General features: G+C 44.3%; 1 protein-coding gene across 4 annotated transcripts; it reads right to left on the bottom strand.

Moving 5' to 3' along the window:
- Window positions 1–2,179: 2,179 nt before the first annotated feature.
- LOC143357675 (uncharacterized) lies at window positions 2,180–12,762 on the bottom strand. 4 transcript variants are annotated; one of them, XM_076794237.1, is made up of 14 exons: window positions 12,612–12,762; window positions 11,657–11,854; window positions 11,442–11,566; window positions 11,285–11,361; window positions 10,500–10,622; window positions 10,200–10,414; window positions 7,523–7,663; window positions 6,813–7,004; window positions 5,957–6,653; window positions 5,550–5,857; window positions 4,935–5,110; window positions 4,729–4,855; window positions 3,218–4,568; window positions 2,180–3,000 (listed from the first exon to the last, which is right to left on the bottom strand). In XM_076794237.1, exons 2-14 carry the CDS (start codon window positions 11,815–11,817, stop codon window positions 2,881–2,883), a joined length of 3,813 nt encoding a protein of 1,270 aa, XP_076650352.1. In that variant the 5' UTR covers window positions 11,818–11,854; window positions 12,612–12,762; the 3' UTR covers window positions 2,180–2,880. The 4 variants fall into 4 exon arrangements, with proteins under 4 accessions (XP_076650352.1, XP_076650326.1, XP_076650334.1 ...); XM_076794211.1 differs by having other exon boundaries at window positions 2,180–4,568; window positions 4,729–4,870; XM_076794219.1 differs by having other exon boundaries at window positions 2,180–4,568; window positions 4,729–4,870; window positions 4,935–5,071.
- Window positions 12,763–12,783: the final 21 nt, after the last annotated feature.

Raw genomic sequence — 12,783 nt, 5'->3', positions numbered from 1 at the left:
TCAGTGCCTGACCCTCGGACATTTGTTCGCCCAAACGCAAATACGGTTCGCGTCCCGGACGAACCCCTCGTCGCAGACGCATCCCGCGATGCACTCCCTCCGGAACGTGCATTCCACGGAATCCCAGGTGTCGATGTTGTCGCAGCTCTTCTCGCAATCGGGATAACCGACGCACAGGCTGTAAACCTCGTTCGCCCCGCACGTCTCGACTTGCACCACTTCCGGCTCTTCAAAAGAATCAGAAAAATACACCGTAGTGCCTCGACACGAGCGAGAAATATCCGCACGATTGCTGTGAAAAAGTTAGCCCCGGTGCAGAAGTGCAACGTAATTTGATGTATCGGTGAGACAATTGAAAAAAAAAAGAACCAGTTTGTTTTTGATTCCCCTCTTATGATTAGACTACGGATTTTGTGCATTTACAACAAAAAGAAAAAATAGTTCTAATAGAGACGTAGAAAAAGATTAGATGTTTTAAAACGATTAAAAGAGAAAATATATTTCCATGTAACATTGGTTTCTTGACCATTTTTCTTTTGCATAAAGATCCGCAGTCTACCTGTGACACTTTTACCAACAATTTGGACCAATTTGTTCCACAATTTTCTAATTTATCAGAAACGCTGGAAGACAAGTGCACTTTAAGACAGCAAAACTTTTTTGAGAATGGACCAAACGGCTTGAGATTTCTTGAATACGTACTTGGATACATCAGTTTGCTTCATGACAAGTAAAAGAAATTTTGATGACATTGCAATTGGTCAGAACAGCGAATAAAATAACGGTGTCGCTTATCGCTACTTTTTTATCTGAGCCAGTAGCTGCAGATTTTGTGCATTAAGAACAGAAATTTGCGTGCAATTTGAAAGAGGAAACAGATTCTACTCTGCATAGAGATCCACCGCCTACTGACTTATTGTCTTCCATCCCTTCTGGTAAATTAAAAATATATTCAATAATTCAATATGATCTTAATTGGTTCACGCTTCGCGTTGTGCTGATCAGAAAAGTGTCGCAATTGGTAAAAAACAATAATTAAAAACAAAACAGTTCGACGAATGTGCTCGCCCTCCGCAAAATATTAAGTGCCATTTCGGGCCAGAATTTTCGCATCTATCGAGGCATTACAATACTCGCCATACCGTTCTGTCTCCCGCAAACGAAACTTACTGTAAAGAACGGTCGCCATGGTCTCCCAACTCGCCATCAGGACGAGGAAAGCCAGGAAAATGTAACTCGCGCTCGAACACTTCATTTTTCGGAACGAATCGATCCTCACGAATGCGACCCGGCGATCGCGGGGCTCAGTTTAAATAGTGGGACGCGAACGCGCAGCGCGATATCCAAATCACCCGCGATATCGATATAAACCAGTTCCACTCTTCGAAGGCAATGGTCTGGAAATGGTTCACCGGGGGAGATAAAAGACGAATTACAAACAGAACGATACTCGCGGCGGCAGCGGCTAACAACTAAACTATCTTCTTTTTTTTTTCGATTTTTTTCCGCGAGCGCGTCGAACGGGTCCCCGAAGCGTTTCTTCAAAGACGAAGAGAAATAACTCTCTTTGGCTTTGTGGTTTCGTGTTTATGTATTTGCGGATCTCTTTGAATTGTACAGCAACTCGTTTACATACAACATATATAAGTGTCTTACTAGGTAAATTATTCGCACTTTAATACCTTAAAGTAAGTATTCGTAATAAAGAGGGGGATGGGCGAGGGGCGGGGATGGTGAAACAGGTGTGTTTCGAAAACGAAAAAAGTTGCGAGAGAATCCGGTGATGCTGGTCGTAACTCGATGGACCGAAGCTAAACGTGTCTTTTTTTTTTCTCGGTAGAGCAATGATTTCTCTATCGCGCCGACGAGTTCGCGATTCGAAACCGATGACAAATCCCGATTATTTTAAACACGTTTATTGTTCCGTTCGTTTATCGGCGAGCGCGGGGGAGTTTCGAGACGTGGGGTGGTTTTTTATTTCTGACGATTCGAATAACTCGGAGAGAAAGGATCTTGACCAGGAAAGTGTGATTGTGTCCTTAAAAGATCGACGTGTGTGTCCACTAATCCTGACAATGAATGATAATGAAAAGCCACTCGCGTGTGCGTGAATTCTAGCGCGATCGAATACTTCCCTTCGAAGGTGCGCGTCGCGGCCGAAGCTTCTCTTTCGATGTCGCTCTATCTCACACTCTTTTTTTCTCTCTCTCTCTCTCATTCACGTTTCACTCTTATTACTTACGAGACCGTATCAAAGAAAGAGAACGACGCCACGGCGTAGGAGTAAGTACTAAAAATCGAAATACGTGTAAAATCCTTCCGCGAACAATAATAAAATCAAAAGGAAACGAGAGGTGTCTGTCTCCCGTATACGAGTGCTCGTTTCCCGACCCAAGCGCGCTGTGTCCCTAATGAATATTTACTATTTAACGTGGATACTCGCATGACAATCGAGCGAAACGACGTACCGGTTGGCTCGTATCAACGTAGCGAGGCCTGCTAGATAAAAAGCTAATGGGATCGAAAAAGGAATAAGGTGTTATTTCGTTTCCCTCGACCGTCATGACTACAGAGTGTTACAATGTTTCCGCTTTTACGCGATGTATTCACCTTCTCGTTAGATTCTCTTTTTCCGTTCTAAGTATACCGACAAACTCTCGACAGTATACCGACGTTCGAAGTATACCGCCAACTCTCAGTATATCGACAAACTCTCTCTCTCTCTTTTTCTCTTTCTCTCTCTCTCTCTCTCTCTCTCTCTCTCTCTCTCGCACACGCGTCCAGTCGGTGTCTAACGTCCGAGAAACAGTTTTGAATAATATCACAGACGAAGGAGAAGAATCGACGAAGCAGCAACGGCAACCGTGGAGAGGAGAGTTTCTACCAAATCTTAGCGGCAAGGGCTCTCTGCATTAAAACATTCTTGCTTCGCTGCTTCATGCGCTCAATGAAGTACTCCTTGCCTTCCAGGTTCTCGTTGTCGGGTCCGACCTCCTCATTCTAGCAACAAACGAGAGTTAGTTGGCTCCTGGGTCGGACGTTCCCTGCACAGTGTGGCTCATCACCATCATCATCATCATCACCATCATCCTCATTATCATCATCATCATCATCATATTACTCCTGATATCATCGTCATCCGGATTTATCATGATCGTCATCACGAAGACAGAGGCTGTTCTTTCGCGAAACTCTACGCGGAAGAGACCTAACCAACCTTGTTAGCTGTGTCGCCCCCCTCGCCCTCTCCCCACCTCTCGTAGTCATCGTCGTCCCTCTCTTCGCCCTCGCTCAGAGGTCCGTCCTGTCTCTTGCTCGGTGGCACGTTCGATCCTCCGCCGCCCTGTTGATGCTCCATCACGTCGTCGCCGCCCTCGAGCATCTTGTTGATCTTCTCTTTCGCCTCGTCGACCTTCCTCATCGGATCCGGCGAGTAGCTGCGATCGCTGTACCGATCGCGAGAGGCCGCGCGACGATCTCTGAAGTCCCGCCTGTCCCTGAAGTCGCGGAAGCCCTGCTTACCGTGGAAGAATCTCCCGCCACGGTTACCGCCGCGTCCTCGACCACCCCCGCGGTTGTTGAATCCGCCGCCGCGTCTGTTACCAAACCGATTGTTGTGTTGATTGTTATAGAACCGGTTCCGGTTCTGGAAATTGTTGCCGCCGCCACGATGGTTCGGATTGTTGAAGCTTTGGAAACGTGGCTTGTAGTAAGTGCCGCGGTTGTTGTACGGCCGGAACTGTCTCTTGCGGTAATAACTCCTGTCGCCGGACCTGCTGCGGCTGCGACTCCTTGTGTACGACCTTGACCGTGACCTGGACCGTGATCTGCTGTACGTGCCCGATGGCGATCGACTGTATTTACGCTCGTAACTGCCCGATCTTCTGTTCGAGTACGATCGGGAACGACTTCTCCTGGGCGAGCGAGATCTCGACGAGCCGGAGCTCGACGCGCTGCGCGATCTGCTTCGAGAACGCTTCGCTGGACGGTCCCTGCTCATTCTCTTGGTCACGCCGCCTCTGCCGGACGACTCTCGTTTCTTAGGCGTTTGTCTGTGCTGTCGTTCCGCTTCGCTGTCCGAGTCTGTTCTCGGCCCCTTCGCCTGGTTCTGATTCTTCGTCGGTGGAGGTGGACGAGGTGGTTCCGGAGGATGACCCCCGCCGCTGTTACCACTCTGTCCGATCGGCTGGAATTTCCCGCCGAGATTGTTGCTCGAGCTGAATTTCGTGGGCGTCGTTTGCGGCGCGGATAGCGAGGGGTCTTTGTACGACTGGAATTTGTTTTGCGGCTGCGGCGTCGGATATTTTACCGGAGCTTGCTTCGGTATCGGTGGCTCTTTGGGCAAAGGCGGAGGTGTCGGCGCTGACATCGGCTGAGCTTGCGCTGCCCTCTTCTCCGCGAGTTCTCTTTGCATTTGCTTGCGGATGTTCATAGACTTCTCGAGGGCGGCGCGCTGCAGTTTCTCTTCCAGCTCGTTGTCGTCGTCCTCCTCGCTGTCCACGTTCGACTGCATCTTTTTACCCTCCGGAGGAACGTCTTGCCATTTCTGGGGCATCACGTCCTTTTGTCTGAACAGACAAGATTTTCATATATACAATTGAATGACTGTCAAATTTGTAAGAAAACTTCAAAACAATTTATCGCTCGCTTTACTACACTAGCCGATTTTCTCATAGCTGCATATTGAGCAACGAATTATTTTTGCCTGTATATCCTCTTTGAACTTACCTAGCAGCCTGCGCAGCCTTCCACTTGGCGTTGAGCGCAGCTGTGTCGAGGGTGGGTAACTTTGGCTCGGGGTGTATCAGCTGAGACTCCTGCTCGAATATGTCGGTGAGCGGTTTCCTCTGAATCTCTGAAAGATCAAAGTCTGCATTAAGTTGAATGTAGCACATACCTCGCACCCTGTCTCGCGAGGGAATTCAAGGCGTTACCTTTGCGTTGCTGCGCCGTCATCGGTATTCTAGACTCGCGCTCGTGATACGCCTTCGACGCCTCATCTCTCTCCCTTTCCCTCTCTCTGCGCAGCTCCTCCTCCCTCCGTGAACTCTCAGCGAGCTTCTCCGCGTTGCTAAGAGGGGAAGGTATGTCATTATACTGAGCTACATACCTAGTAAATATAAAAACATAAATAAAATACGACGCGTCAGGGACCGCGTCTCTATTCATTGTTTCTTTTTTTAACGAAATTGAGACCAAACGCCCAATAACTTGACTAAAAGAGAAACGAAATTTTTAGAGGTGTGCAAGAACCCGAAAATGTTAGGTACGCAATGGTCGGGACGGGTCGGGACGAGTCGGGTTCTCAAAAATTTCAGAAGTCTTGAATTATTCCCGAGGATAATCCCGAATGATCGCGCATATTCTCAGGAATCCAGATATTTTCGAAAACTCGTCGCCTCCCGACCCGACATTTTCGGGTTCTCGCACACCTCTAGAAATGTTCCAAGCTCGCTACGAGCATCATCTGCATTGACGTACACAATCATGTGGCAAACGAACAAGAGATCGAATCACGGTGTGTATCGTTAACTGACTACGGTTCCAACCTTTTCAAGACAGCGGTCTCTTTCTCAACCTTCGCATAGTACGCGTTCAGTTTCGACTCGAGTTGCTCCAAGTCCGGCAACGAGGACTTTTTCAGAGCCTCCAAGTCCCGCTCGAGCTTGTCCTTGTTCTTCCGTTTCTTTCTTTCCTCCTTCTTCTTCTTCTTTCGACTTTTCTTGTCCTCTTTTTCTTTGTCTTTGCCCTTCTTCTCCTTCTTCTTCTTTTTCTTCATTTTCTCGCTCTCCGAATGTTTCTTTTCCTTTTCCCTCTCCCTCTTCCATCTGGCAGTCTCCTCTAAGAACTTTCTTACCTGAACACACACGAAGAACAAAAGATCGAGGATCCGGTGAACGGAAATAGACAAAATCGATAAAACAAATTTCGATAAGAGACTTTAAACAATGCTCACCTTATCTTCGTAATCAGAGTCGTCCTTCGTCTGTTCCAAGAACTTTCTCACTTTAATCTCGTAGTCGTCCATTTTGTCGCGGGCGTTCGAGGTGTATGAAACAGGAGCTATCACGTCGTGAGCAGCTGTGGTAGCTGCCGGAGGATTGTTATACTGAGCCATGCGCTTGCTCAAAGGCGACAACGATCCGCGATGGTCCTTCTTATGCTTCCGCTTGCGACTAGGCGATCTAGAGGCCGATCTAGAGCTTCCAGAAGAAGAGGAACTGCTGGATTCCGAGCTGGAGGAACTCGAAGAGCCGCTCGACGAAGAGCTCGAGCTGGAGCTCCACCTTTGTCTCTTCTTCGACCGCGATTTCCTCTCCTTCTTGCGCTTCTTCTTCTCCTTTTTATTCTCACCGACATCGTTCTCCGCCTCGAAGCTCTTGAACGTGTCCAACGGGTTCAACGACGAGGTCAAGGTCTTCGATTTTATGTACTCGATCGAGTTCCTGGCCTCCTCGTGGAACGGAGCGATCGCTAGACAATTCTCGTAAGCTTTCTGCGCGTCCTCGTACTTTTTCTCGTCCTCGTAACTTCGACCAAGAGCGACCAGAGTCTCCGCCATGTATTTGCGAGCGTTCGCGTGTGTCTGATTCAACTTCAACGCTGTCTCGAAGTCGTCGATCGCTTTCTTGAAACTGCCGCTATTCGCGTATCTGTAGGGAACACCAAGCGAGATATACGGCTTGAGTGGGCATAGTAGAACGGTGACGTGTGAATTCCAGACGGATTACATAACTAGATGATAAGACAATGAAATATAGGCCCTAGAACTGGCAATACCGTTTTTGCTCGACTTTTTTTTGGCAACTTACAGTGCTCCACGGGCTACCAATCCTTCGACGTTTCGGGGATCTACGGTCAATGCTTTGTTAAGGCATTGGAATGCCTCTGTGTGACGGCCGGCCTTGAAGTGGTCTATTCCTTCAGCCACGCTTCGGAACGCCCACTTACTGGCTTGCGCTTGCCTTAATTCAGACGCATATTCATTAGGTGGGAATCTTTCCCTGCAAAAGTTGCATCGAAAGATTATAGAAAGCTTGTCTTTTAGTCGGAGTCAATTGCGCTCCCTCTCCCCCCACACTGTGGTATGCATTTCAATTTTATTATCACGGTCTAAATTACTGATGAATGTGAGCCAACGAAAAGTGATATTCTCTTGAACATTAGGTTTACGGGACGCGTTCTAATATGTTTAATTTACGATTATTGAGACTGTGAGGATGCATCCATGGGGAATTATTCAACAAGTTTATTCCTTCGGGTATATATTATTTAAAAAATGGCTAAAAATTTGGATAGACGCATTCTCTTTATTTTAGTGCTCCCTGTAAACCTAGTGTTAACCCATTTACACCATTGCTAGTAAATTTATTATCTGCAATGCTCCATACTTAGGAGATGAAAACAAACGTGATGCAAATGGCCTAAGGGCTGATAATTGAAGAGCGTATGAGAACCGTATACCGCAGTATGGGCCAGAGGGAGTGGATTATAGGAAATCGGAGTGATAAGATTCCTTTACCTCAAACCAACCATATTGGAATGGTTCTCTTGGCCAAGGCCCATCAAGTCGGATAGATATTTAATGTTGTTGGGGTTGTTGAAGCCAGTACTATTCTCCAACATCGCTTCGTACGATTGCCCTTTGTTGTCCATCGCTTTCCTACACCACAAAGAGAGAGAGGATCGATTAACGAGATGCAAAGATCGTCCTGGACCTTTGCCAAAGAAAGGATACCAAAGCTACTTCGTTAACGGTAAAACTAAAGACTTGATAATCATGACGACCGAATTCCTCTCGTGTTCGTACTATATTCTCGTCCTGGGCTCAGTTATTAATCCTGGTGGAGGGTTTTTTTTCTTTCGTTTATATTCATAATTGTAGGCCCTTCGGTTATCGTTATCGACGTCTCGTCGTCTCTTTATCTATACAGTTTATACAGAAATAGCGTACAGATCTCCTTCGGCTTTGTTGTTTATCCCTTACACACGCGTGTGCGTTTATATAAACGGTAATGTACACCAAATATCGTCGTTCTCGTGTTTCGCCCCTGTGTAATTAAATCGTTTCTCCGTTCCCTTCTCTGCTTCGATCTGCATGAATTATTCAACGATACGACACTAATGCCAAAGATGCTTTTCAAGGAGGAACTGTATGTAGGAGTTCGTTCTTTTCTTCCGTTCGGAACGGGAAACAGAGAGCCAAACAGAAAAAAAGAAAAATAGAACAAAAAGAAGAAATTAAAGGAAAATAAAATAAGAAAAGCGAGACAGAGAGCGAGAATAATGATTTGTCAGACACCTCGTGGTATTAGAGTCGATCAAAATCTACGTTTGTACCGTTAACAAGCAGCAGGGGTCCGTAAACAGGGATTAACAATTGGCGGAAAAAGTTGGTAAAGCTTTTTTTTTTCCTTTATTACCAGAGATTATTATTTCTTATTTATAAATTTACAAATGGTACACAACCTCATTATTATGTAAACTCGTCTCTCACCTTTCATGTACCGCTAAGACGTATATTTCTAGTATTTTGTATCATGTTTGTAATCAGAGGAGTTCTCAACACAAAAGCACACAGCCTATCATCGATCGACGGTGGTTTCGGTATTTTTTTATACAAGTATGGTATAGTTTTTTTGGTGCGATAAAATAAATTGCATAGCCCTAGGATAGGTTGGGAGCCACGGCTGAGTATATTTTATCTTCCAAGTTGACCAAAAAAATTGTATTTTTTTAGATGCAGTAGCAGTACTGTCGTCTGTTTTTTTGCATTTTGTGGTGTCAATTCAAACATGACATCGTTTTTTTAGATTTTTTATTTGTCAATTTAAGCTGTAAGTTTAAATGAGGCATTATTATGACAAGGCGCGATTCTTTTGAGGCTTAAAGGTAAAGGTTCGGGCGATTAAGATTTTGGTTGTTTGGTCTCTGATTCGAGCAACCGATTCGCATTGCCGGAATTTCGATCGAATAGGCAGAATACGTCGAATAACAAATGCAACAGGCGAATGTAGCGGAATGCAAGCGTCGATTACATTTAAATCGGTGTTAATCGTTATGGTATATAAATATTAAAGAAAAAAAAAAAGCATTTTAGGGAAATGCTTTAGAATAAAACGGCACTATATTTTTACGAGGGCTCGATTGCTTTTTTTCCCCGTTTTCAAATTACAGCTTCGTCGTTATGAATTTACCAATAGAGACCAAACAACGGTAAATCATTATTATACCTACCGTCTGCAGCACTCACTCTGACCACCAAGGCTCAACATCTCATACTGGAAATGCAACCTCAAAAGACATTGATGTCATTTGGCGCCATAGTTTGGCTGGTGCTTTGAGAGTAACATATCACAAACGTAGATAGAATATTGTGCGCAACAGAGCCATGTCAACCAATGCTCAAGGTTTGAATCATTTGTATCACATTAGAAATTCATCATCATACTGACTATCAACTTTTTACGTTACTGAGAGTGTCTGGCACCTAAATTCATAAAAACGTGTAAGAGGAATCAAATCTAATTTACCTTGTTTTGTTAGTATCACAGTGCGTCTGTTAAATCTCAACTTCTTTCGGCCACCAATACTATTTTTTCCTTACCTTTTCCTTTTCTCTCTCTCTCTCTCTCTTTTTACTATTTCGATTAACGACAAAACATAGTCTCAAAAAAAAATTACTACAGATGCAACAAGTTTTCGGACTCTCACATGTTATTTGCAAAATTACAAACAGGCGTAGCTATAATACTCTCTCTGCCGACAGAGAGAATGGTATGTATTTCGAACACGATCGAGATGATTATTTATTATTATTGTTGTGATTATCGATCCTAAATCCGAGACTACCACTGTCCGAGAAAGGTCTCCCTCCCTGCCTTCACAGTTAGTTCAACAGTGCTCTCAAAATGTATCGCATTTTAAGCAAACGATCGCTTTAAGAGAACGACTTTTTTCTCTTACTGTTTTGTTCTGTACATTACTTTTTTTCGAGTTTTAAAACAAAAACGTTCAGTAGAAAGTGCTATGGATACATCACAAAACACTTTGCTTTTTTGTTTTAACCATTTCTATTGTGTATATGAAATTCCCTACAGTGATATGTTCATGTCAGTATACAAGAGTTAGTGAAGCGTTATTCGTAAGATATAAAAAAAAAGATTCTATTGTACTTATCTGGACGTCGGGTTACTTACTTATAAGCTTCCGGAAGGTCATCGGAATGGATAAGTCCCATAGGTGGGTGTGGGGCTTGCCCTTCGCGGGCGGGTACGTTCATAACTGCAACGACTCGCTCGGCTTCAACGTTAACTTCACTGACTACGACGCAGATGAGATCATTTGCCATGTAGCTTCTTGTAACACCTTTCTTGTCCACCGCCGGCACTGTGGCCGTGTTCAATATCAGAGCCTGCGGGAATACACAATGCCGCGCGTGAGTCAGCGGAAACCAACGACGTGTTATCGTTAACCATTTATAGGACCGGACCACGTACCTTTACTCCTAAATCTGTAACAACCCTAGGGCAGTCGCTGCAGTTGCACAGCACCTTCAGAAGAAGCCCAGCAGCACTTTTACCCATCACTTGCGCGTATATAACATCTCCAACCACCAAACTCTGAAAACATTCCGGAGCGTGAGGTGTGTTACATTGTACGCACTCTCCTTCGTAAATAAGACAAGCTGTATCATTACTAGATGACGGATTCTATGCATTTATGACAAAAAATAATGGTAACATCAAAAGATTGAAAGAATTCCAATTTATTATTTGTAACTCGTTAGAATTATTAGGGGAAGAAATAAGTGTCTATGCAGACCTTGTACCTGGTAATCGATGAACAAAATTTGTGTTTTGCATAAAGATCGAAAGTTGAATGATTGAAATGGAAAAGAATTGTTTTAACACTTCATCTAATGGCAGTCTATTAATAGGGTTCTCAATAATTATGCTGTGCCAAATGGAAGCTTTAAAATCTTCTTTTACACAATAATCCCAAACGAAATTATTAAATTACGTTATTGAGAGTTTCCGGTTTATGACGGTTTCCCTAGACCTCTAAAAATTGTAGATTAATCGCTGGGAGGTAACGTGTTATCTCAAAAAAAGAAAATAAATAATCCCAACAAATTAGATTTGTTAAATTTAAAAAATTTTGTACATCTTTAGCTATTAGTCCTTTTTTTTTTTTTAATAATTCAGTCGCCAGTTCAAGATACAGCATGCCCTACTTGCATGGGAATCCCTGTGTAACCGAATGCAATGCAATAAATAATTACCTCCAAAAAGTTGCGTATACGTTGAGACTTTTCCATGGTGACATAAGTGTCAAGGCCAGGCATTGTTGCGTAAAACTCTGAAAGAACATAGATAATCTATGAGTTGCACGATATTGTGCAATACCTGGGACGATTGCACCAAAAAATGGACTCTTACCTTCGTCCCCTAATTCCTGCTTGATAGGTTCAACCGTTTTGTCCAAATTTGACTTATCATAGAGGGCATCTGCCTTCTTTGCAAGGAATTGTTGCAGCTTTAGCCTTTTCCCTCTATCACCGAAACTACAGGAAAAGAAAGAAAGGGAACGCCCAAGTTGTAACGCATACTCAGTGCAACGATTTATAATAACAGGTAATTCAGAAGATAAGCACCTAAGTGTTTTCTGCCTCTGTTGGTAAATCTCAAAATTAGGTTCCTTGAGATTGAGCATGGCCAGCTCATTTTCGTTGCGTTCTCCTTCCCACACTTTCTGCAACTGTTGGCCATGGTAGTTCAATGCTTGCGCGACAAGGCGCGCATCCATTGATTCCATTTGGATACAGTACTGCAAGCAACTTAGTCCTGCAAGACTACGAAAATCGGCAGATTCGTAATGATTTTCCAATTTTCACCGTACCAAGTACTATCTGAATCGAGTATGGTAAAAAAGAGACTTAAATAGCTGCCTCTCCGACCGATTGTCCGAAATTGGCATGCAAAAAAGGATCATCGTCCAACAGCCAAAAGAACACGTGTTCGTTTTGTTTTTTTATATACAGTTTTTGGTCTCTATCATTTCGGAATAACTGAATCACTATATATATATCTCTCCACGATGCGGATTATCCAGATAAATGAATCTGGGCATCGAAATTCAGGCTGGGAGCTTCGGGGCGAGAATATGTATATATATGCGTCTCTGGGTACGTATCGTGAATCATAGCTCCAAAAAGGGGATGGTATTCTCTGCGCAAGAACGCGCCCAGACACAAAGCGAAATTCGATTGAACAAGGACCGGTTTCCCTTCGAACGACATTTACCTGTGGCCGTTGATAATTCCTCCAGCGTATCGCAATCAACGACGATAACCGTATATCGGTATCCGTGGAATATTTCTTTATATGCGAGAGAAACGTTTACGCAGGAGGAAAGCCGCGTTATATTGATTTATCGGTAACAAGATGGTCGTCGGGAAGCCGGATTGCGAAGGCCAACGGCGCCATGACGCTCCCAAATGGCCACCACACTTTTTAATCCGACGCTCATCCACGCCCGCTTTACGTTTTTTTTTTGCTCAAATCTGCCCTGCCAGATTGGTCAGAAAACGAACCCGAATTGTTACTCACCGTTGCTCCCGTATTATCTTCCGACGATCTGTTTATGCGTTTTCCAATAATATCACGGTCCACTATGCAACATCGTCGACGACCAAACAACTGCGTGTCTGAATTTCACCATACGCCGCGCACAAGTCACGATTACGCCAGAAACGGAAACGAACAGGCTTGGACACGTCTG

This window comes from Halictus rubicundus, chromosome 1 (assembly GCF_050948215.1).
Source record: "Halictus rubicundus isolate RS-2024b chromosome 1, iyHalRubi1_principal, whole genome shotgun sequence".
NCBI lineage: Eukaryota > Metazoa > Arthropoda > Insecta > Hymenoptera > Halictidae > Halictus > Halictus rubicundus.
The sequence above is the reverse complement of the archived record's forward strand: the minus strand, read 5'-3'. Positions and strand labels throughout refer to the sequence as shown.

Excerpts from the sequence above, each read along its gene's own strand:
- LOC143357675 (XM_076794237.1), bottom strand. The coding sequence starts at position 11,817 with ATGGAATCAATGGATGCGCGCCTTGTCGCGCAAGCATTGAACTACCAT. Across the intron at positions 11,567-11,656 it reads CAGAGGCAGAAAACACTTAG|TTTCGGTGATAGAGGGAAAA; the intron begins GTGCTTATCTTC and ends CTTTTCCTGTAG. Across the intron at positions 10,623-11,284 it reads GTATACGCAACTTTTTGGAG|AGTTTGGTGGTTGGAGATGT; the intron begins GTAATTATTTAT and ends GAATGTTTTCAG.